Here is a 25,913-nt window from a genome sequence, read left to right as displayed (position 1 = left end):
GTTCCTCCTCGCCTCCACGTCCTCCACGGCTCCCACCAACCTCAGCCCGGTCAGGCTCCTCAGCCTGTCAGTCCAGACCTGACTCCCACCTTGGTGCTGTCTGTTCCCACCAGGCGAAACGGAGGGCTGCGGGTGTGTCCCGCTCAGCCGCACCCCCGCGCACTCGCACCTCTGGCGCATGTGCCGGGGACACCCTCCACACCTCGCTGACTGACGGAGCTGGGAGCCCTTCCGGACCAAGGCGGGCCCCAGACACACGGCAGTTAGCGGAAGTGACGAGACCCAGGACAACACTACCCTCGACACGGAGGTGCTGGGACTGCGTGGTCGGGGTCCACAGGGCCTGAGGGGTCATCCACTCACCCGTGCCGGGTCCATCCGCTCCTCTGCTGCCTCCGTGGCACGCTGTGCGTGGACTGAGGGCCGCGAAGAGTGGGAGGCCAGGGAGGGTCCCAAGGGCTCTGCTGACTCGCCCCACACACCCTCAGCCCTGCCTCGGTGCAAAGGGGACACGACGCCTCTTCTCGAGCCTCCCTGGCCCGCGGCCTCACACCCACCGAGGGCCCCGCAGCCGCGACCTCGCGAGCAGGCCCGACCGCACGCACTACGAGCTCCACGAGGACGGCGCCGTAGGTCTCGCGGGACGCGGGATCCCAGCCCTGTGCCGTGATTGGCCCAGCCCTACCGCCTCTTGCCGCTGAGCCTGCTGGGTAATATGGTTCCTGCAGCTCCGCCTGCAGTCTCAAAGAGCGTCCTTCCAGAAATCACCTCAAAGGACCAGCGGCGCCTGCCTGAGGGCCTCTGGGAATGACGTCATCACGCTCTGGGGGTGGGGCGAGGCCTCTTCCCTTCTTAACCGGCACCCCCCCCCGTTTCTGGGGCACAGCTTCTCCGATTACAAGTGCTTCGAGGTGTTGTTTCGTGTGTGCCCCAAGTTCAGGCTCCCCGAGGGACACGGCGGTAACACCCAGAGAGTCCGCCCCTCCAGGATTAGACCTAATGAGCACTGTGTTTGCTACTCTTCAGTTCCAGGGGGACTGAAGTGTTGAGAGTCAATTCTGTGGAATTCGATAATGGTCAGAGATGGCAGAGAAACTACGTCCGGGGCGCAGGTTGAGGGGGGAGAGGGCAGAACTATCAGACCGCCTTAAATCACATGGCCAAGGCAGTGCCACCTTTTCCCTCGGAAAACACGTTTTTCCGTGTCTGTGTACTCACGGATTGTACCCCTGTCCAACCCAGCGAGCAGCACCGTCTCATCAATGGAGTATTTCTTACTCCACATTCCAAGGTGTATCCTATTTCTTTCAGGAGTGTGAAGCCTGAGATCTATTTGAAAAGGAGAGGTATTTGTCAAATTTCATTTTCTATTGGGATGGTGACGGTAATGGTCATGGTCAGAGAATGTGTAGAGACTGACCCTCTGAACTCTGAGAGAAATGGGTTTTCTTGATCTCGATCTGTTTGCTATAATTGCAATGATAGTATGTACCAGGGGAATTGAAATTATCTCTGAAAACCGTTTGTGGAAAGTAAGTTACTCCCTACCAGTTTTAGTCTACTAGCAAAATTATGCACGATGTTACTCATGCTGTGCATTAACATTTATTCAATAAAAACTCACTTTGAGAAGGTACCCTGTGTTCTCATTATATCACATCTTTATTAATGAGACATTGCACGTGATTGTGGTTACACAGCTCCATGTCCTTAGGTAAGAATGTGGCTTCTCCTCCACTGGTCAGCTTATATGTCACACTTAGTCAAGGATGACTCAAGGGTTGTGTCCCAGCTGGAAGGATGGATTTGTCCTTAACTGAGATGGGAAGGGGTGGTGGGGGTGCAGATGGAAGAGCTGGGAAACATTAGGATCTCACTTTTGAGCATATTTTGAATCCACTAAACATCCAAATGAGGCAGACTGTGGAAATTTCAATATAGAACTGTAGGGGTTTTTTTGTAAAAAAGTCAGCATTTTAATTCACTGATAGATTGGTTTCTAGAATGCTCATAGCTCTGCAATCCAGACTCCTCAACAGAAGAAGAAATTAATGCTCAGAACACAAAGTAAAATGTCTCATATATGGCTTTCTGCAGTTATAGGTAAGTCCAATGTTTTATTTAAAAAAATTTTTTTTAAGATTTTATTTATTTATTTGACAGAGAGAGACACAGCGAGAGAGGGAACACAAGCAGGGGGAGTGGGAGAGGGAGAAGCAGGCTTCCTGTGGAGCAGGGAGCCCGATGCGGGGCTCGATCCCAGGACCCCGGGATCATGACCTGAGCCGAAGGCAGATGCTTAACGACTGAGCCATCCAGGCGCCCCATGGTTGCTACATTCTTAAATGGTCTTGTGACTGCCTGTACACCTCACAGATAGTTAATACCAAGCTCAATGATAAGCACCAGAGAAATCTTGCAAATGTAGTTTACGAGTAGAAATTCAAAGAAGACATTTATGATTTAATACTGCCTGCACATTCCCTCTCCCTTGAGCACTAAGCATATAACCAAGTTTCATACAGTAAGAAATGCAGCTCTTTCTGCCCACAGATACTGTCCCTGTGCTACTTAAATAAACTTACTAATTGCACCAGAAAATGTATTAAGAATTCTTTTTTTTTTTTTAAGATTTTTTATTTATTTATTTGACAGAGAGAGACACAGCGAGAGAGGGAACACAAGCAGGGGGAGTGGGAGAGGGAGAAGCTGGCCTTCTGCTGAGCAGGGAGCCCGATGCGGGGCTCGATCCCAGGACCCTGGCATCATGACCTGAGCCGAAGGCAGACGCTTAACGACTGAGCCACCCAGGCGCCCCAAGTCCAATGTTTTAGAAAAGTAAATATAGAAGCAGTTTAGCTAGGAAGTATTTAAACACTGCTTGACCTGGAGTAACAAAAGGAGTGTTCCTATGTCTCAAACTAGGACCACCTGTGGTACCATTTACACTCTAGAGTTGTGTGTGAGATCAGACTGATGTTGATTCCGGATGAGGCCACACCCTTGTGTGACTCCTTTTTTTTCTTGCCTCATTCTCATTCCTTGACCTTTAATTTTTCCTGATAATGTCTCCTCAATAAATCATGTCATTGAACCTTGTGCCAGCTTCTGCTTCTACAAAACCCAACCTCAGACAGGACACATCTGGTGAAAACCTAAAATATAAATCATGTGAAGTATATCCGGGATATTAAGGTTTCTTTTCCATAATAAGACGAGCAAGGAAGATCAAGAAAACTTGCTTAAATGTGTCCTGATATGAACAAAGCTCTGCAATTTTAGAGGAGAGTTAGAATGTGATGGTGAATCTCTTTGTGGGGGAGTGCCTGTTTCCCTCGATACCTGATGAGCAGGGGACATGGTGTTCTCTGCTGTGTGACTTTATGTCTGAGACGGATCTCAAATGGTTGTGTCTTACACTAGATAGTTCTTTAATTTTGGCATTTCCTTCTAGTGCCGGTGTTCTCAAACCTTATGGGTACATCAGAATCACTGGAGAAATAAGAACACAGAAGCCCCTAGGTCATTGAGGTAAGAAAGAGCCTAAGCATTTGTGTTGATAGCAAGTTGCCTAAGTGCTTTTGAAATGACATGGTTTGAGTGTCTTGGCTGTTCGAGGATTGCAAAGTAAGAATGAAGATTAAATGAGTGAAAATATATAGAATTTTTAAAACAATACCTGGAAGGGTCTGAAAATCATCATTGCTATTAGTGCAGTAATATAAGACTCTGAAGGTGGTTATGAATAGGAAAGCACTCTGTGGATGGTTAATTGCAGCCTATGTTTCCTGGAAGGCTCGTTGCAAGTCCAAGAGAAAGCACAGGGTGGAGAATGAAACCTCTAACCCAGGTAAAGGAAGGAAGAAAATCTTACTTCTTGAAGCAGCAAGATCCCATCCTAGATAGGTCTCCTGGAGATAGGGGATTCTTTTATTTATTTATTTATTTATTTATTTATTTATTTATTTTATTTTATTTTTAGATTTTATTTATTTATTTGACAGAGAGACACAGCGAGAGAGGGAACACAAGCAGGTGGAGTGGGAGAGGGAGAAGCAGGCTTCCCACAGAGCAGGGAGCCCGATGCGGGGCTCGATCCAGAGACCCTGGGATCATGACCTGAGCCGAAGGCAGACACTTAACTGATTGAGCCACCCAGGTGCCCCAGGGAGATTCTTTTATAAGGTGAAGTCACACACAAGAAAAATGAATGTGTATCATCAGGTCAATTTCTATTACAGAGAGTGATTCCATTTCCCACTGGGTACTAGAGTTCCTAGCATTAGAAATATGCTGAATGGGAGAGAGCAGAATTTCTCAGGCTTGGAAAGGACCTCCAGGACTACAAAGCGGTTTTCACTGAGCTGAGCCAGGGATATATAGTCTGTTGAGTAGACACCCAATTACAGTCATCAATTGTGAAGTGTCGCCATATAAGAGAGTTAGAAACCAGCCTGACTTCTGAAGGTTGGTAGAGAGAGTATCAGATATCTGAATATTCACCTTCCTCACTTACACGTCCTCCATCTGCTCCTTTCTTTTCTCAAAGACCCAGTTATGGTGTCCAGGCAGCACAATAATTTCCAAATCCACAATATAATTCCCAAACCCAGGGTGATATATTGGGCCAAGGACAGCCACTGATAAAAGAGATGGCAGCAATTAATTCTATGACCACCTCTGACCCCCTAAATTCCCACAATTGACTCCATTTCTTTCATGTGCCCCTTAATTTCCCTGATCCTTCCCTTGTCCTTTCACCTGTGGGCTGAGCACTGGCTGACCATCATAGCTTTGGTGTGATGTGTGAGGAAAGGGATGTTATTGTGTCAAGGGCTGGGAAGAAGAAGAAAGACTCAGGGCCACTGTTACTTCCTCAGTGGATGCTGTTGGACGTGGAAGCACTGACCCCACCGACAGAGATCCTATGTGATCCACGGACACTGATTAGTAAATTCTGAGAGGGGAATTCAGAGAAAAAATTTGCTCTGCAGGAAGGGAAGCAGAGGGGAGTTAAGAGAGACCTTGCACAATATTTGTAGTTAAATTATAATCTTTTTGGAAGAATCTTCATCAGTTGTAGACAGCGTTCCTTCCTTGGACTGAGGAGATGAGGAGGGAGAAGTGGGGTAGTGTGTCACTATGAATATTCACTTTAACTTTGTATATAGATGAGTCAGTTCAAAATATTTATAGAAAAAAGTCATTTTAGGTGGCGCCTGGGTGGCTCAGTCGTTAAGCGTCTGCCTTCAGCTCAGGTCATGATCCCAGGGTCCTGGGATCGAGCCCCACATCGGGCTCCCTGCTCTGCGGGAGGCCTGCTTCTCCCTCTGCTGCTCCCCTTGCTTGTGTTCCCTCTCTCCCTGCCTCTCTCTCTGTCAAATAAATAAATAAGATCTTTAAAAAAAAAAAGTCATTTTAACACTAATTTAATTAATTAATTAACACTAACAATACTAAATTTATGAAATCACTAAGTATAATAAAAATATATGATAGAACTATAACCAAAAAAAGCAAAAAAATAAGAGAAAGGAAAAAGGGAAGAACTGAGGATCACTGGGAATAGACACCATAAAATGATTTTAAATAAGAGATGGTATATCAATAGACATGGCAATTTCTTCTATCAATTTCTTCAATTTCTTTCATCATTGTCTTATAGATTTCCAGTGTATAGGCCTTTCACCTCCTTGGTTAAATGTATTCCTAGGTATTTTATTCTTTTTGATGTAATTTAAACTGTAATAATATTTAAAGAGTTACTAATTAAGCAAGTAAATTTAAATTTAAATTCTTATTAATAATTTTAAATAAGGAGAGCTGACATTTTTACTCATAGTTTGAACTCCTATACTGACCTGTTATTTAAAAAAATAAAACAAAAACAAATGTTCAGCTTTCTTGGCCTGTCCTAAGTGTTCACTCAGAACTCTTCATCACCGTCCTTTCTTATTTCGTAGTCTGCTGCTCTCCCCACCTCTTGACAATCTAAACACACAGGATTTCTTCCAATCCCTTGAGGCTCCATAGGATCTTTTCAGGGGATTTTCTTTCTGTCAGAAAGAACTGAACTCAATTATGATTCAAAAATATGTTTAAAAAACACTTGCATGTATTTTTGTAAGACCAAGGTGAGAGATTCCCCCAAATTCCTTAAACGTAGAAATTTCCTTCCTTTTTAAACTTTTAATTTTTTTAATTTTTTTATTTTTTTCAAAGATTTTATTTATTTATTTGACAGAGAGAGAGAGAGAGAGCGAGGGCAGGAACACAAGCAGAGGGAGTGGGAGAGGGAGAAGCAGGCTTCCTGCCGAGCAGGGAGCCTGATGCAGGACTCGATCCCAGGACCTGGGATCATGACCTGAGCTGAAGGCAGATGCTTAACGAGCGAGCCACCCAGGCACCCCCTTTTTTTTTTTTTTTTTTTTTTAAGATTTTATTTATTTGCGAGGGAGAGAATGAGAGACAGAGAGCATGAGAGGGAGGAGGGTCAGAGGGAGAAGCAGACTCCCTGCTGAGCAGGGAGCCCGATGTGGGACTCGATCCCGGGACTCCAGGATCATGACCTGAGCCGAAGGCAGTCGCTTAACCAACTGAGCCACCCAGGCGCCCTAGGCACCCCCTTTTTAAACTAAAACGATTTTATTCATTTATTTGAGAGCGAGGGCATGAGTGGGGGGGAGGGGCAGAGAGCGAGGGAGAGGGAGAAGCAGACTCCCCGCGGAGCAGGGAGCCCCATGTGTGGGGTTCAATCCCAGGACCCCAATATCATGACCTGAGCTAAAGTCAGATGCTTAGCCAACTGAACCAACCAGGCGCCCCTCTTTTACACTATTTCAAAATTCTCTGAACTTCTCCTTTGAAGATCCTAACACAGAGTGAGTACTCTTTGTATACTTAAATATATGATGTTCATTTTTACCTCTGTTATAAGACAATGGGCTTTTCCTGGCCTTATTTGTGATGATGTCATAATTTCCTATCACACAGTAGTTAATAAAATGTTAACAAATGTTTAAATGAATGATTAAACGCTGTTAAAACAGACTCATAGCACTTTAACCAGATTGGGAAAACAATTTGTCCTTGCCCTACAGACAAGGCAGAACTGAGAGACTCAAGTGTCACTGACCATGAGCACAAAAGGGCTGAGAGCTGGAAAACATGATGAGAGGAGCATAGTGCTGTTCACTTCCCACTGGATTTGCAACCACAGTCATGCAAACAGTCAAAATAGCATAGATTGAATAAATAGTAACAAAGGAGCTCGCCAGGACCAAGATGGTTCCTGTGGCTTTGGCCTCGTGGGACGTTTTGGGGCCAAGGCTGTTGTTGCCAATGTGCTGTACTTGCTGCTTATAAGATCTGAGCTGGATCTTACAAGCTGGATGAAGATCATGGAGCTACTAGCCCACCTCATGAAGCCCAAACTCATAAAGTCAAGGGGAAAATGTATGGCTGTATATAATATGTTAAATCTCAATACCCCATTCCAGGAACAGTATCCATTACTTTTCCACACTAAGGTTTTTGCTCTTTGATGGAACACTCATCATTACAGAAATAAATGAATTTATCAAGAGATGTAGGATCCAGCAGAGGAAACAGCAGAAGCCAATGAACTTTGGGGATCTAATCTTGAGCTCCATCCACCTGCAAATACTAGGGTTCAGTTTAATAACCTGGTAGCCACTGAGGAGACAGTGCTGAAGGAAACCCCAGTGCACACTCTGTAATAATAAAAGGTGAGTTTACAGGCAGCAGCATTCAAGCAATACCGGGATCCGAAAGCTGCCATTGTTTGAGGGATCCCTTTGGAAAAAAGGACCATGGAGTTGGCTAGGACCAGTTGATCAAGAATCAAGTCTGTAGGTGTCAACTTGTGTCCAGTGAGCAAAGAGAAAGTATAAAGACAAAGAAGGGATGAATTTCCTAGGATCCCAATTCCAGTCTGAGTGACGAAGATAATCCCCAATTCCAATTTGCCAGAACCCATTGCATCAATATCTAGGGGCTGATTTTAATTGAAGTCAGAGGAATGAGAGGAAAAAAGCAGAAATAAATGCCTTGTCAACACTATGCAGAGTACTTTTCAGCACTTATTCTAAAACTTATTTTCTCATTTTAAGTGGTTATTAACATTTTATGCTTCTTGTGTGTGTGTGCAAAGGCAATTCACTGATGAACTGGATTAGAAATAGCCTCTGATAATCATAAAACTTGCTAAGAGACTATAACTTAATTATTCCAATAACTAAAATGAAAGGATATGTAACATGATAGAGGTGCTAATTATCACTAAATGGCAATCATATTACAATATATAAATGTATCAAATTAACATGTTGTACACATTAACTTGCACAATGTTATATGTCAAATATATTTCAATGAAAAAGTAAAATCCATTAAAATAGAAAGAAGAAAGAGAGAGAAAGAAAACTCTGCCAAATGAACAAAAACAAACAAAAGAAATATCCTCAGTGTCCATCTATAAGTTTGTGGGTGATTGAATGAGGACACAACTGCACACAGTTCTCAACAGTTGTGGGGATGAGGACAGGAGATCTTTGTATACTGAACCAGCCAGTATTGTTTCAGTCTTTTTTCCAACATGATTGAGAAATTAGGAAACATCGTGACATAAGGCAAATTTTATATCTGCTTATGGGTGTTTTTCATTGGTAAGAAAGACTGGATAAATGCAGAAAACTGCCCTCAGCTGGAGCATGCCACGCAGGGATTAAAAAATGCACACCAAGACACAACTCAAACATCTACCAGGCGTCTCAGGTCACTGTGAGGCAGCCTCAGACACCCACGTCTAGTGTTACAACTTTCTGCCTGATTTTATTTACATGGTTTTTTTAATTGAGGTATAACTGTTATACAACTTATATTAGTTTCCGGTGAATAAGATAATGATTTTACATTTGTAGATATTGCAGAATGATCACAGTAAGTCTAGTTAACAGCGTCACCATACATAGTTACAAACTTTTTTTTCCTGTGATGAGACTTATGAGATCTACTCTCTTAGCAACTTTCAAATGTACGATACAATATTATTAACTGTAGTTACCATACTGTTCATCAGTTCCCCATGACTAATTTATTTTGGAAGTGGAAGTTTTTTCCTTTTGATTCCCTTCACCTGTTTTGCCCATCCCTACCCACCACTTCACAATAACTCAAAAGCCATAATCCTTCTGACACTGACTTCCACATGCAAATTTCAGCTTTTTAAAGTAAAGTGTCAGTATTTGTGTTATTTCTTAAATACTTAAAATGTGAAAACTGTGCTGCTATATGTACTAGGCTTCTATCTTCTTTTTTATGTTTCATTGATGACATTTTCTAGTGTCCCAATAAGCTCTGTGATTTTATTTTAGATCCTGTATATCACAGTGGTTTTCAGGAGCATATGCATTGCATCATAGCAGAACTGATTCTATGGAGTTTTCTCCAGGGTATATATATATATTTTTTAAGATTTTATTTATTCATTCGACAGAGAGAGCACAAGCAAGGGAAGCAGCAGGCAGAGGGCAAGGAAGAAGCAGGCTTCCCGCTGAGCAGAGAGCCCGATGTGGGGCTTGATCCCAGGACTCTGGGATCATGACCTGAGCGGAAGGCAGGTGCTTAACCGACTGAACCACCCAGGCACCCCAAGCAGTAATGTTCTTTCTAAGAGTTTAGGAGTATGGGAGGGAGGGGAGAGTTGGTATGTCATAGTGAATATTTACTTAAATTTTACACATATACGGATTTGTTAAAAATATTCAAATGAAAACTGTAATAATCTTATAACACCATTTAAGGTTGAAATGAAAAATACAGGAAATCACTAGGGTAATGAACATAAGTTACAAAACAAAAGTGAAGCAAAATAAGAGAAGGGTTAAAGGAAAGAACCGGGAATCATCTTCAAGAAGAATCACAAAATGAAGTGAAATAATAAAAACATGTGTCAATAAAATTTGCTGTGGGAGTTTAAAATGTTTGCACAAAACAGAGAGCCTGACAATTAGGACGTTGCTGAGTTATACATCCCTCCGGCCTCTAAAGACCTGCAGCAATTTGAAAGTAATAAAGACTCATAATTTCCCCTGATCACAGGGGTTCTGTGGAGACCTAGGGAGGGTCCAAATTCAGTGCCTCTTTTTCTTCTAAAAAGGTGTCTGGTCAGAATTTTATTGATTTTTTGTTTGAAAAAGAAGTATCTTATAAATGGAACATATGATGCAATCATACTATAGCTAAAAGATTTTATGGATAGAGATAGAGAGAGAGGGAAATACAGGAATGGATCAATCCACAGGGCAGTCCTTGGAGGGTAGAGAGTGTCAGATTAGGATGACAACAAGACAACTGAGGCACTTTAAAATCTGTTTAAATTCCAGAATAACATTTACATTTTGAGATTTCAAGCCCTAATTATTCTTTTATTCAGATCCCCATAATCTTTTTGCCCTATTTATCTTTACACAATATTTGCATTTCTGTACATGACAGATAAACGAGCCTTTCACTGGTCTAAATGAGAAATACGGTGAACAATCTTCCTGAACTGATGACAGAAATTTAGAGACACGTCATTGAAGACTCCATTTAGCACAACATACCCCTGCTTAAAACAAAACAGAACAGAACACCAAACAACATGCACATACACACACCAGCAGCGGATATCACACAGACACTAGGTGTCTACTCAGAGTGGGAGCTCACCTTTATTATGTTATTACTCACAACCCTGTATTTTGATGCCCTTAGGGTGAATGCTGTTCTGGTCACTGTGTTTCGTGAGAAGAAGTGAGAGAAGTTTCAAAACAATTTAACTGAGGAGAGGGGACATGTCGGGCAGCCCTGAGGCAGTTTGACAAGAGTGGCAACATGCCTCTGGTTTCCTCAGCAAATGTTTTCCTGTTTGTATGTGTTTGGTGTTCTTAGCTTCTCTTTCTTTCTTTCTTCCTTCCTTCCTTCCTTTCTCTATCATCTTTCTATCCATGTACTGTCTGTTTGTCTACCTATCATTTATGTGTCTATATATCTATCATCTACCTAAGACTTCCCCCACCCCCACGAGCTCAGAAGGCCAATTTTAAAAAGAATAATCCTGGATTTCCTGAGATAAGTATTTTCTAAGAATATGATACTTACCTGAAAAGAAAAGCTATTTACACAGTTTAGATTTGCTCCCAGGACAAGGACGGCCGCCACAGCATCTGCGAAGTATCTCGATAGGACACTTAGGCCAGAGATCAAGGTTTGGTCTGTGATCTCATCTACTTGCCAAGAAGTGATTATCATTTCACCTGTAAGTGCAGTGACAGTGTCTGCATGGGGAGTAGAGATTAATTCTAATTAATCCCAAAATAACTAAAAAATATTTGGGATTGCAAAAACTTCTGAAAGCTATTGAAAGTGCTAATAGGAAAGCCATTAAGAGTGGCAGAGGGGCACCTGCGTGGCTCAGTCAGGTAAGTGTCTGGCTCAGAAGAAAATAAAATCTTTTTAAAAATTTGTTTAAAAAAGAGTGGCAGAGGGCGCCTGGGTGGCTCAGTTGGTTAAGCGACTGCCTTCGGCTCAGGTCATGATCCTGGAGTCCCGGGATCGAGTCCCGCATCGCTTCTCCCTCTGACCCTCCCCCCTCTCATGTGCTCTCCCTCTCTCATTCTCTCTGTCTCAAATAAATAAATAAAATCTTTAAAAAAAAAAAAAAAAAGAGTGGCAGAAACAGATGGGGAGAACCTACTTTTGAAATAATTTAGTCCTAATGGAATGTGAAAGAGTACCATTTTATCTAATCAGTGAAAGAAAGAGGTTGATCAAATTTCTTAGTCAGTTTGAGGGCTCTATTTACAGAAGATAATTCCTTCTCATTCCTGAGAGCACTGAGGGCAGTGAAATTGAAGGAAAAACAGTGTGGGTGGAGGGAGAAAGTGTATCCAGAGTTGTGTGAATAAATAGGGTATTGTGTGATTATTTGTTCAGTATTTTAACAAATATTTGTGTAGTTTATGGGTTTCAGGCACATTTCTAGGCATATGGAATATATCAGTGCACAAAATATAAATAGAAATCCTGGAATTTACTCTGTAGTTGATGGAAAGGAACAAACAATGCATCTGTGATACTAAGTCACATAGTACATTAGAAGGTGATGGGTCCTATAGAAACAAGAAGAGCAGGGTACAGGTGATAAAAAGATCAGGGATTTGAGATGGATTAAAGTTGTGATTGGCTGTCAGTATTTGGACTCATAGTGCAGATAACATTTGAGGAAATAGTTTACATGATGCAGGAAGATATGTTTATTTCTTCCTTTCCAGTTGTTATATGTTTATTTTCTTGCCTTATTGCACAAAATAGGATCTTCAGAAAAATGCTGATTAAGAGTGCAAAGAGCAGCCATCCTCCTTTTGTTTTAATCTCATGGGAATATTTTAATAATGAGCCCTGAGTTATGATATTTGCAACAGTATTTTTGTTTTTATGTTATTTATAAAATTAAAGATTAAAGATGTTATTTATAAGATTAAGGGAGATCTCTGTCTTATATCCTTATATGCATACACGTTCATGTATGCGTATACATATGTAGATATATAATTTCTGAACATATGTGTTATTTTTGAACATATATATATTGTTTTTTGAACACCTTGAAAGTATGTTGGGAACATTGTACCCCTTGGCCAAAGAACCCTTTGGTATATATTTTCTATATAAATTGACATTATCCTACGTAACCTAGTTCAATATTCAAAACCAAGTAATTTAACATTGATATAATAGTATTATTTAATTCATAGGCCATATTTAAATTTTGTCAATTGTTCTATGAATGCCCTTTACAGCTAATTTTTTCAGTCCAGAGCCAAGTTCAGTACCAAGAATTGCATTTATTTCTCATTTGCTTTTATTCTCTATTGATCAGAAACAGTTTCTCACTCTTCAGAAGTGTTTTTTCTTGTTGTTTCTAAAAAGTACAGGCCAATTATTTTGTAAAATTTATCTCCGCTAGTGTGTCATGAGGTTTCTTAATGATTAATTGAGTTTTGGCATTTTTGTGGCAAGGAAACCACAGAAGTATTGCTTTGTCCTTCTCAGTGTGTTGTATTAGGAGGCATGTAATGTCTGTTTTCCCATTATTGGTTATGGTAACTTTTTCACTTTGTCCTTCTGATCTCCCTACACAAAAGTTACTATTTTTCTGGTATAATTTTAAGTTATTAGAGGAAGGATTCTTCAAAAATGTATAAAAATTCTTTTCCTCATTATTTTGCATTCTTTTAAGACATGGGTCAATGAGGAGACAGAGGAGGGGCTCAGGAAAACAAAGTTTATGATACTCACATGTTCTCGAAACAGGAAGCATATCACAAAGGGCCACATGGGAAAGACACCAGGGTGGTCAGGAGGTAAAAGCAGAAACAAGGAGAAGGTTTAGGGTACCACCTTTATTTGGGTTTCTGGGGGACAGGCAAGGCAGGCCAGGTGAACAATTTCGGATTGGCTAGTATGAGTAATTTTAGGCTTTGAGCTTTGTAAGTGGTCCCTCGTTGCTTGGTACCTGGCTGTTTCAGCTAACAAGATTCCAGGCTATTGTCCTTGATCTACTTCTGCTTCCATCTGGAGAAGCAAGTATAGCTGTTCCTCTTGGATCAGCATGAATGCTCTTTCCATCTGTGTTCCCTAGTGTGCTGTCTTACCATCTGATGAATTTGTTTTATCCATTTTTCTAAAGCTGTGTTCTCTTTTCAAGCTGCTCACCATCTGTAAGCAGGGTTAAATATGTCTTTTGAAAAAGATTATGTCCAAATCTTAATCCCAGATACCTGGGAAATGACTTATTTGACAATAGGGTCTTTGTAGATATAATTTAATTAAGGATCTTGGGAAGAGATCATTTTGCATTTAGGGTGGGCCCTAAGTCCAATAACTGATGTCCTCATAAGAGAAAGGAGAAGAGATTTGATATTCTCAGAGACACGAGGGAAGAAGCCATGTGAAGATGCATGCAGAAACTGGAGAGATGCATCTCCAAGCCAAGGGATACGAAGGATTTCTGGAAACCACCAGAAGCTAGGTGAGAGGCATGGAACAGTCTCCCTCAGAGCTTCCAGAAGGAACCTACCCTGCCAACCTCTTGATTTCAGACTTCTGATTTTTTGAACTAAAGAAAACAAATGTCTTTTATTTTGAGCCACCTAGTTTGTGGGATTTGTTACAGCAGCCCCACGGAAGATAACAAACCTTTTCTCTTCTTTCTGGAAAACACATACCTTCGGTGTGGTCAGTATGGCCAATGGATACTTTTCCTCAGTATCTCTCTCTTCAGTAAAGACAGATTCTGGTTATCTCAGGCCAGCTAGACCCATGACAATTTCACACGGGGCTCTTTTAGAGCATTTTGGCCAATGATGGTTTGGCCACACATCTGTTTTTGCCATAGACTGCTTATTTTTTTTTATAAAGATTTTATTTATTTATTTGACAGAGAAAGAGGGACAGCTAGAGAGGGAACACAAGCAGGGGGAGCGGGAGAGGGAGAAGCAGGCTCCTGGCTGAGCAGGGAGCCCGATGCGGGACTCGATCCCAGGACCCTGGGATCATGACCTGAGCAGAAGGCAGGCGCTTAGTGATTGAGCCACCCAGGCACCCCATAGACTGCTTATTTTTTTTTTAAAGATTTTGCTTTTTTATTTTAGAGAGAGAGACAGAGAGAGCAAGAACATGAACAGGGGGAGGGGCAGAGGGAGAAGGAGAGACTCTCAAGCAGACTCCATGCTGAGCTCAGGGACCGGCAGGGTGCTCAACCCCACAACCTTGAGATCATGACCTGAGCTGAAACCAAGAGTGTGACCTTAACGGACTGAGCCACCCAGGCACCCCTGCCATAGCTTGCCTATTGCTGAGGTGATATCTGAGTACATTTTATGGGCCCTAAAACGCTCAGTGTCCCTAGGACGTCATATGGGAAGTAGTCACCCTCAAGTCTACTGTAGTTTGCATATGCCAATGAGTTTCTCCTAAGTACACACTGTGGCCATCGGGGCTATTATTACTAAGCACATAAGCCCACATGTTCTCTGACACTATTTGGCAAGTACTGTTTTCCTTAGTTCTTGTCTATCCACAAAGCAGGGGCTATAACCATTAGGGCACATGCTACTGCAAGCCAGACACACAGAGGACTTTATATCTAGTGTATCTGGACACATTTTTCAGTGGCTTCTCCCCTGGTCAGCAGGGAGCCTACTTCTCCCTCTCCCTCTGCAGGTCCCCTGCTTGTGCTCTCTCTTGCTCTCTCACTCTCTCTGTCAAATAAATAAATAAAATCTTCAAACTACAAACAAACAGAATCATCTGGATCAGAGGCATAGTAAAGACCAGCTTTAGTATCAAACTGGATCACCACCCATAACTCTTAGCTGTAGTAGCTTCTCTGTTGCCTTCACTTTCCCTAGAACAAAAGTAGCCAAGACGGTGCATTCTTGAACGACTTTCCCTAAGGTTCAAAATCTTGTGACATTCATTTATTTTAATCTCCCCAGTCCTGCACCTACTGAATCTAGGTCCTATTTTTATACTTTCCCTCTCAAGCCTGTAGTTCTTGAACAACCACAAGCCAGAAATGGCCAGAAGCCATCCAGACAGCAACAGTGGTTCCTCACCCACCACCCCAGTACTGCCCATTTTTCTTTCTCCCCAATACTACCTTCTCATTATTATTTAAAGTAGAGTTGAGGATCGTATGAATTAACCTCTCTGTATCACAAACTGCAAAAATTTCACGTGTCTGAATAATTGAAAAGACTCACAAGTCTTCAGAGCATCCGGATGTGAGGTTTTTCTTAAAAGGTCCTGGAGGGGATGGGGGTGGGGGATGGGTTAAATGGGTGATGGGTATTAATGAGGGCACTTGTGATGAGCGCCAGATGTCCTGTGTAAGTGATGAATCACTAAATTCTACACCTGAGACTGAAAGAGAGAGAGAGAAGCCTGTGGGGAGGGGGGAATGTAAAGGACATACTGTAGCAAAATAAAGGGAGCATGGGTCACCCAGGCACAGCTTTGCAGAATCCTTATTTGTGCATGGATACAATTCATCTTCAAATGAAGGATAATTTGAGTCAGAATTCCCAGCAAGGATTTTATGCCCTTCTGCTAAAAGTCAAATTAGGATACCTAATCAATTATGCCATTTTGAAAACCGTCAGTAAACAAACTGGCCTTGGGTGCCCCCATGGGAGTTTTGGACTTTAAACAGCACATAATAAGTCCTGCCACCCTATCTCAACAAAGATACCCAGAGTTCCTAGACATAAGACTGAAGTCTTCCAGTCCAAGTAAATGAACTCTACCTTATGCAAAAAAATTACACAACACATTAAAATTTCTGAGATGTTGCTAAACCAATTCTCTTTAGAGGAAGCTATTCTGCTAAAGGTTTTAGCTAGGGCAGTGAAGGAAGGAAAAGGGACACAAAGTAACTTCCGATCCAGGACGTGGAGGGGATCGCTTCTCGGCCTTTTGGCTAAGATCAAGTGCAGGACGTGGAGGGAGAGCTTGAAGGGGCATCGGCTGCGCTATAAGGCAAAAGAGCTTGGTTTGCACCAAATCCGTGATGGAGGGCTGGGATGAGCTTTCCCAGGACTGCAGGGTTACCATTTTGCAGAACTGAGACCTTCAGCCAAGGTCGCCCTGCCCCACCCTGCTCAGCTCACACAGAGCTGGCACAGGCAAGGGTCGTGCCCCAAGCCCTCCCTCACCCAGACCCCGACCTGCGTGGTCTCTGTTGGAGGGAGGGTGGTTTCATGGGCTCTTCGCCTTCCTAGCTCCCACTTCTAGGTCTGGGGCCTTGAGGGCTCTCCTCAGCCTGGATTCTTGAATCCTGAATCCAGTCCAGGGCTTATATGATAAAGTCCACATTTCCGGCAACCAACACAATGTGAAGCCAAAGATCGTCCCTGGGATGGGAAGCAGTGTCTGCAAATGCTTGGAGATGAGGCTGAGTTGATAGTGTTCAGGGAATCGCAAGTCCGCTTTATATCTGGTGGGAATGGGGAGGGCAGTGGGGGGCAGGATTCAGTGCTGGAACTACTAGCTGAGCAGTTCGGCCTCTGTTCTGAGGGTCTGGGGAGCCACAGATTTGGAACAGAAAAGAGAGGTGATCTGACTCATCATTAACAAGTCCTCTGGGGAACTCAGAGTGGAGAACCGGGGGGGTACTCCGGTTGTGTGGGGGCGAGGAAGGAGAAAATTGCAGTAGTCTGGAACACTGCTGAAGGTGGCTGGACCAGAAGGGTGGCCGTGGAAGTGGGGTAGGTGGTTGGATTCTAGATCTCTGGGAGCTGGATGACTGCAGGGTTTTGGCCTTAGCACCTGCAAGGATGGAAACACCATCAACTGAGATGGGGTCAGGGGTAGGATTCACTTTCTGGAGCAATACTCAACCAGTAGTATGAGGAAATGAAAGGTTACCTGGCCACAGGAACCAGTGTTTTCAGATGCTTAGCGATGACAATGAGCTGGGTGTTCAGGGAATGAACTGTAGGTCTCTATTATGTCTGCTGGGCACAGAAAACTGAGGGATGGGGGCAGAAGTCAATCCTGGAATGGCAGCCTGAGGTGATCAGGAGACTCCAGGGGAAGCTACTACAACAGTCCAGGGGAGGGTTGATGGTAGCTGGATCATAGCAATGGCTTTGAAGTTGGGAGAAGAGGTTGGTTTCTCAATCTGTTTTATTAGCAGGGACAATTTTCTGCTAGGTGGGATGAGAGAACAAAGTCAGTTATGACCCCAAGATGTTTGTCCTTAGCAGTTGAAGTGTGGAAGCACCGGGTACTGCGATGGAAAGTCAGTAGTGGGAGTACTTAACAGAAGCACCATATGGAGTTAGGTTTTTCCCATGTTGGGTCTGAGATATTCCGGGGACCCCTGAGAGGAGGTGTCAGGTTGGCAGTTAGAAACACATGTGGAATTTAAAGGAGGGATTGAGGTTGACAATATCTGTGAGTAGGTGGGTGGCATATGGAATATGTCGTACTTCAGAGGAGGCCTCTTCAGGTTATGGTGGCAGTGCCATTAGGGGGAAGAATGGGAAGGGTATTCTCCAAGGACTGGGTATCTTGCTTGGCACCCGGATAGTGGTGGCAGTCTTCATTAACAGAAGCTGGAGAGTACTGACCATGGGGGTGTGGTAGTGAGAGGGGAGAGTGCTGGCTGCTGGCATAGGCTTCCAAGGGGAAGTGGTTATGAGATCTGTTCAGAGTCAAGGCAATAATGGGAGTCAGATGATGCAGAGGCCAGGATTGGTGCTTTTTCTTCCATCTCCAGGCTCAGATTTTTTTTTTTTTTTTGGATAACTCTTGGTGGAGCCCGAGGAATTTCAGACAAGCTGACAGATTAGTTTGGGAGCAAATGATACTTGCTGGGAGAGTCATTGGCTTGTGATGGGAGCAGATGAGGCTGGACTTTGAATGAGTGTAGGTGGCGAGAAAAGATGTTATTAGGGTAGGTATAGCACATGCAACACTGAAAAGGAAGAGGGGTTTAAGCTACCTGAGATCCATGGAAGGTCTGGATGGCTGAAGATGCAACAAGGAGCCAGGCCTGCTGGGGCGGTCCTCAGAGCAGTGCTGGGACTGCCTCTGGCAGGAGGGTCCATCAGAGGCCTGGGGCAGCCCCGGATGTGTTGCATTTGTCAAGCACTGCCCGGGTGCCACGGGCAGAGTGGCTTGTGGGGAAGCCAGAGATGCCTGTGACATGGGCTAGAAAGTGGCTGTGGTGTTGGGGATCTAGCAGCCACGATATGAAGGGAGAGCAGGTGCAGTCCCAAGAGTGATGTGCAAATGGGGACAGAGTACGAATGAATTACTCAGGGTCTTTGTACTCAGCATTTGAGCAGAGGGTGAGCACAAGTTTGGCTGTATGTGGCACGATCTGAGGAACTCCAGGGCAGTTGACTGTCAGGAGAGTGGTGGCACTCTGTATGCCAGGTCTAGAAAGGAGATGACACAACCTCTCTCCCCATCTGTTCCTACTGATGACTGGCAACAGTGAGGAGTTTGACATGAGGAAGAGCGGGTACCAGTGGAGCAGGACCTGTATCTCCTCTGAGTTGGGGAGCTGGGGAGGAGGGCCATGGCCTGGGGGTCTTGGTTAGAGAGGCTGCTTATGCATGGCTCTGCCCTCCTCATGACAGGGCCATGTGACCTTTGAGGATGTGGCCGTGTACTTCTCCCAGGAGGAGTGGGGGCTCCTTGACGAGGCTCAGAGACAGCTGTACTGCCCGTGATGCTGGAGAACTTGGCACTGATGGCCTCCCTGGGTAAGGCCCCTCATTCCCACACCATTGCCTGAGATGAGGCTCTGCTCTTCTCCTTTTTCCAAGGTCTCTGTCCTTCCCGGAGCTGGGCCATGGGCATTGCTTCCTCTCCTGGTTTCTTGGCATAGGTGTTGTGTTTGCTGGGCCTGGGCTTTATGAAACCCCAACATATTCTGCCTTGAAGCCTCTCGCAGAAGGGTTTGGTTTCTGAGTCTTGGACCTGCCTGATCAATTCTGATTAGCTTTGCCCCTCCTTACTTTGCTGACTGTTCCCATTTGTGGAAGATCTGTGTCACAGGTTCTGCCCCTTCTGTTTTGTGTACTGCCTGTCTCGGGAATTATAGACAACGACATGGTCAGTATTTGCAGGCTACCCTAAATTATTTTTGCAAGACTGTCCTCAAAATCTTCCTAGTAATAAACTTCTTTCCTGTAGTCTATCAGTGGTTGGGTCACTCTGGACCAGTGTCGTCCTCTTAACTGCCCTGTTTTCTCCTGAGGACTTCAATCTGCTAGGTCCCAGAAAATTGCCTAGGTTGAGCTGAGGGGTAGAGGAGAACCCTGGGTGCCTGATAGCTCAGACACCTCTCCAACCATAGGAAGGGGGATTAATGGAATCCTGGGCCTGGTGAGTAGGAGCAGTGGGAAGGCATAATGTCAAGACTGAGTATAAATCATACCAGGAAACCATCCTTTGCTCATTACTATTTTAGTGCCAAGGCTCATGGCCATACCTCATTTCAATCCTTCCTCCCCATCCTTGACATTTTGCCCACTTGTCATTTCTGTTGTGACTTCTAGTCCCTGGCTATCCCCTCCATCTATGTCCCTCACATCTTTCCCCTTTCTGTCTTTCTGCGATGTTCTGCAACATTAGCCTACACTCTGTGTGTCATGAGATGTGTGCACACAGCCCTAAATGGTTGACCACCAGCTAAAAGGCAATTGCTTTTTCCTGGAGTGGGACACACATTCTACACAGCACACACTTGTCACCAGCAGACAAGGTCCTGCTGAGAACCCCTGGCAGAGGAGTGAGTTGTACTAGACCTCTCTTGCTGGCACAGCACTGTATCCTACTTTCTTGCTAGTTGTGAGGCCCCCGTCCCCACAGACACTGTTCTGTAACCATCAGAGGCCGAGTGCTCTACAGTGTCCCCTTCCTTCACCTGGTCCTGGCTCCCTTGTCCTGAAAACAAACCCATGGACTCAGTCCTGTTTGTGTCCTACACACATTTGTAATGGGCTGTCCTGTCCCTCCAAAGTCTATAATACACTTCATCAGCATTTTTCTGCTCTCAGGTTGTTGGCATGGGGTAAAAACTGAGGAAGCTTTTTCTGAGCAATGTGTTTTTATGGAAAGAGTGTCACAGACCAGGACTCCAGACCCAGGCCTGTCTATCCCAAAGGCTCATTCCTGCAATGTGTGTGTCCTAGCGGAGAAAGACGTCTTGTACCTTGCTGAGCACGAAGGAACATGTGCTGGACTGAAACCATGCACTTGTGGGCCTTGTGGAAAACTGTGCTCATTTAGTTCTTACTTACACCAGCACCAGAAGCAGAACCGTGGAGAGAAGGACCTTGGAAGGGAGGAGAACGGGGCTTTGTTCGTCAAGAGCAAAATCCTCATGTCAGACAATATTTTCACCTGTGGAGAGGTTGAGGATTATTCCCTGGGCAGCATGGGCCTTCTCCAGCACCAGGCCATCCCCAGCGGAGAGTATTCGCACAGAGGCAGAGGGAGCAGGGCAGTTTCTCACACTCTGCGATGGCAGCACAGCACGCGTGGGCAAACCTGCCACAAAAAGGTTACATTCATGGAGCAGCAGAGTGCTTACACTGGAGAAAGCCTTCATAAGTGCAGTCAATGTGAAAAATCCTTCGTCTCCAAAAAAAGACTTCTTGAGCACCAGAGAATCCACACTGGAGGAAAGCCTCATGAGTGTAGCAAATGTGGGAAGTTCTTTAAGTACAAATCTAGTCTTAATCAACACTGGAAAGTTCACACTGGAGAAAGGCCTCATAAGTGCAGTGACTGCGGGAAGTCCTTCATCTATAAAAGCAGACTTCTTGAGCACCAGAGAATCCATACTAGAGAAAGGCCTTATAAGTGCAGTGACTGTGGGAAGTCTTTCATCTATAAAAAGAGACTTCTTGAGCACCAGAGAATCCACACTGGAGAAAGGCTTTATAAGTGCAGTGAATGTGGGAAGTCTTTCTTCTACAAAAGAATACTTCTAAGGCACCAGAGAATCCACACTGGAGGAAAGCCTCATGAGTGTAATGAATGTGGGAAATTCTTTAGACACAGACCCAGCCTTATTCATCACTGGAAAGTTCACTCTAGAGAAAGGCCTTATAAATGCAGTGAATGTGGGAAGTCCTTCATCCATAAAAGGAGACTTCTTGAGCACCAGAGAATCCACACTGGAGAAAGGCCTTATAAATGCAGCGAATGTGAAAAGTCCTTCTTCTACAAAAGAATACTCCTTGAGCACCAGAGAATCCATACTGGAGAAAAGCCTTATGAGTGTAACAAATGTGGGAAGTTCTTGAGACACAAATCTAGCCTTAATCATCACTGGAAAGTTCACACTGGAGAAAGGCCTCATAAGTGCAGTGAATGTGGGAAGTCCTTCATCCATAAAAAGAGACTTCTTGAACACCAGAGAATCCACACTGGAGAAAGACTTTATAAATGCAGCGCATGTGAAAAGTCCTTTGTCTACAAAAGCAGACTTCTTGAGCACCAGAGAATTCACACTGGAGAAAAGCCTTATGAGTGCAGCCAATGTGGGAAGTTCTTCAGACACAGCTCCACCCTCCTTAAACACCAGAAAGTTCACACCGGAGAAGGCCATCTCAGCGTGGTAAATGTGGAAATCTTTCATCCACAAAAAAAGATTTCTTTTGCACCAGAGAATCCACATCAGAGAAAAGTTTTATGAATGCAGCAAATGTGGGTAAACCTTCATAAAAAGGTTTGAATTCAATGAGCACCAGAGAGTTCACCCTGGAGAAAAGCCATATGAATGTAATGAATGTGGGAAATTCTTTAGACACTGATCATTGATCCGCTCACATTCAACACCAAAAAGTTCATGCTGGAGAGAGGCCTTGAATATGTGTAATGAATGTGGGATGTCCTCCATTTACAAAAGAAATCTTGAGCACAGAGAATCCAAACTGGAGGAATAACCTTTGAGTATAATGAATGTGGGAAAGCCTTCAGCCTCAAGGATAGACTTGTTCAGCACCACAAAGTCCACACTGGAGAAAAGGCTTTTTGTGCAGCAAATGTGGAAAGTATTTCAGTGGAAGATACTGCTTCATCAGGCACCAGAAAGTTCACAGTAGAGAAAGTCCTTAGTAGTAGACAAACACCTTGTTGTTTAAGCCACGTTGAAGTTTGGAGGTTATGTGCACTTTGGGGGTAGGTTTAGGATAGAATTGTGGTTTGCCAGTGTGAAGGGGTGAACGGCTTTTGTGAGTCACAGTGTCATGTCAGAGGCACAATACAAGTCAGAAAATATTTCTTTTTTGTTTAAGATTTTATTTATTTATTTGACAGAGACACAGCGAAAGAGGGAACACAAGCAGGGGGAGTGGCTTATAAGCGCAGCCAATGGGGGAAACAGGGTTCCCGCTGAGCAGGGAGCCCTATGCGGGGCTTGATCCCAGGACCCTAGGATCATGACCTGAGCCGAAGGCAGATGCTTAACAACTGAGCCACCCAGGTGCCCCAAGTCAGAAAATATTTCTTAGTCCTATTTTGGCTTCATTTGCATTGCTTCCAAAGGCATCCTGGGAAAGACTGCAGGGCTTTGTAATTAGTATGTAGCAGTGCATTCCTGAGTCACAGTGTAGGTGAATGTCTAACTTACTAAGGGATAATCTAATATGTTGGTATCAGTTTACATTCTCACCAGAAAAACCAGGACCAGAGTTCCAGTTTCTTTATATCCTTACTCACACCTGGTATGGTCAGGCTTCCTAATTTCAGTGGTGTAATAGGTGTGTAATGGCACCTTGTGATTTTAATTTGTATTTCCCTAATGATGTGATGTTTAGATGTTTTTCATGTGTTAATTTCCAGCCATCATATCTTTTGAAATTTCTGTTCATATGATTTGTCATCTTAATTACTGAGTTTTGACGTTTGTCCATGGATTATTGATGAAAGTCTTCTATTTTAAATATTTGCCAATATATTCTTCCAGTCATGGTTTGGTCTTTTCAATCACTTTTCTTGTGAAAAATTTTAAAATTTTAATGAAGTTGAATTTGTCCATTCTTTCACTGAATATCCTTTTGAGCTTGTATACAAGAAATGTTTGCAAAAAAAAAAAGTTTGCCAAATTTAAAGACATAATTTTTCCTATGTTTCTTTCTGTAAGTTTTTTTTAGTTTTTTTACTGATGTTTGTGTGCCTTTCTCAGTTAATTTTTGGACATTCTTTAAAAAAAAAAAAAAATATATATATATATATATGGATACCCAGGGGCACCTGGCTGGCTCAGTCAGTAGAGCATGTGATTCTTGATCTCAGGGTCATGAGTTTGGTCCCCACCGTGGGCATACAGATTACTTAAAACAAAACAAAACGTGGGTACCCAAGAGCTGCTGCCATATTGATTTAAAAGATTATTCCTTCTCCTTTGAATTGGCTTTTGTATCTTCATTGAAGGTCATTCATTTCTCTGAATGTTTATTTCTGGACTCTCTTCTGTTGCATTTATCTATTTTATTCCATACTTTCATGTGCTGAATAATTTGTTTTGAAATCAAGGTCATGTACTCCTACAACTATCTTCTTTTTCAAAGTTGTAGTGGTCAGTCTCGGTCCTTCACCTTTCCATATGAATTTTAGAATCTACTTGTCAGATGAACGGATAAAGATGATGTGGTATATATACAATGGAATACTACTCAGCCATCAGAAAATGAAATCTTGCCATTTCCAACGAACTAGAGGGATGGAACTAGAGGGTATTATGCTAAGCGAAATAAGTCAATTGGAGAAAGACAATTATTATATGATCTCACTCATATGTGGAATTTAAGAAACAAAGCAGAGGATCATAGGGGAAGAGAGGAAAAATAAAACAAGACTAAGTCAGAGAGGGAGACAAACTATAAGAGACTCTTAATCATAGGAAACAACCTGAGGGTTGCTGGAGGGGATGGGAGCAGGGGGATGGGATAACTGGTTGATGGACATTAAGGAGGGCACGTTATGTAATGAGCACTAGGTATTATATAAGACTGATGAATCACTGACCTCTACCTTTGAAACCAATAATACATTATATGTTAATTGGCTGAATTTAAATTTAAAATACAAATAAAAAATAGAATCCACTTGTCAGTTTCTGTATCACAAAAAAGCCTACAAGGATTTTGTTTTGGATTGCATTTTTTTTTAATATTTTTATTGTTATGTTAATCACCATACATTACATTAGTTTTTGATGTAGTGTTCCATGATTCATTGTTTGTGCATAACACCCAGTGCTCCATGCAGAACGTGCCCTCTTTAATACCCATCACCAGGCTAACCCATCCTCCCACCCCCCTCCCCTCTAGAACCCTCAGTTTGTTTTTCAGAGTCCTTCGTCTCTCATGGTTTGTCTCCCCCTCCGATTTCCCCCCTTCATTCTTCCCCTCCTGCTATCTTCTTCTTTTTTTTTCTTAACATATAATGTATTATTTGTTTCAGAGGTACAGGTCTGTGATTCAACAGTCTTGCACAATTCACAGCTCTCACCATAGCACATACCCTCCCCAGTGTCTATCACCCAGCCACCCCATCCCTCCAGCAAGCCTCAGTTTGTTTCCTGAGATTAAGAATTCCTCATATCAGTGAGGTCATATGATACATGTCTTTCTCTGATTGACTTATTTCGCTCAGCATAACACCCTCCAGTTCCATCCACGTCGTTGCAAATGGCAAGATCTCATTCCTTTTGATGCCTGCATAATATTCCATTGTATATATATACCACATCCCCTTTATCCATTCATCTGTCACTGGGCATCTTGGCTCTTTCCACACTTTGGCTATTGTGGACATTGCTGCTATAAACATCGGATCCCTACATTTGTTTCTTTGGGGTAAATACCCAGTAGTGCAATTGCTGGATTGTATGGTAGCTCTATCTTCAACTTTTTGAGGAACCTCCATACTCTTTTCCAGAGTGGTTGCACCAGCTTGCATTCCCACCAACAGTGTAGGAGGGTTCCCCTTTCTCCGCTGGATTGCATTTAATCTTCAATTTAGAAGAAATACTGAGTGTCCCAATCCATAAACATGATCTGTCTCCTTTTATTTAGATTTTATTGAAATTTTGTTCACAATTTTTTTTTAAGATTTTTTTTTTTAATTTTATTTATTTGACAGAGAGAGAGAGAGCAAGAGCAGGAACACAAGCAGGGGGAGTGGGAGAGGGAGAAGCAGGCCTGCAGAGCAGGAAGCCCGATGCGGGGCTCGATCCCAGGACTCTGGGATCATGACCTGAGCCGAAGGCAGACGCTTAATGACTGAGCCACCCAGGCGCCCCTTTTTTTAAG

General features: G+C 43.3%; 2 protein-coding genes and 1 pseudogene across 2 annotated transcripts in view; 1 reads left to right on the top strand and 2 right to left on the bottom strand.

Moving 5' to 3' along the window:
* Positions 1-1,285, bottom strand: part of LOC116622418 (zinc finger protein 80-like) — an 8,108-nt gene extending 6,823 nt beyond the window's left edge. Inside the window, exons 1-2 of the mRNA XM_032388888.1 lie at positions 1,219-1,285; positions 364-416 (exon numbers count right to left, since the gene is read on the bottom strand). Coding sequence (XP_032244779.1) covers positions 364-416; positions 1,219-1,285 — 120 coding nt within the window. The remainder of the gene's footprint in view (positions 1-363; positions 417-1,218) is intronic.
* A 5,842-nt stretch (positions 1,286-7,127) lies between these two features.
* LOC116622417 lies at positions 7,128-7,999 on the bottom strand (annotated as a pseudogene).
* Positions 8,000-18,884: 10,885 nt separating this feature from the next.
* LOC116622416 (zinc finger protein 549-like) lies at positions 18,885-23,651 on the top strand. Its single transcript, XM_032388886.1, is given in 4 exon segments — positions 18,885-18,926; positions 19,221-19,302; positions 19,305-19,346; positions 20,646-23,651. Coding segments are annotated over 4 exon segments (1,812 nt in total). The 3' UTR covers positions 22,292-23,651.
* The last annotated feature ends 2,262 nt before the right edge of the window (positions 23,652-25,913 follow it).

The sequence above is a fragment of the Phoca vitulina genome, unplaced genomic scaffold, assembly GCF_004348235.1.
Source record: "Phoca vitulina isolate PV1807 unplaced genomic scaffold, GSC_HSeal_1.0 scaffold52, whole genome shotgun sequence".
Classification (NCBI taxonomy): Eukaryota; Metazoa; Chordata; class Mammalia; order Carnivora; family Phocidae; genus Phoca; species Phoca vitulina.
Note: the sequence above shows the minus strand (reverse complement) of the source record. Positions and strands in the feature narration are given on the sequence as shown.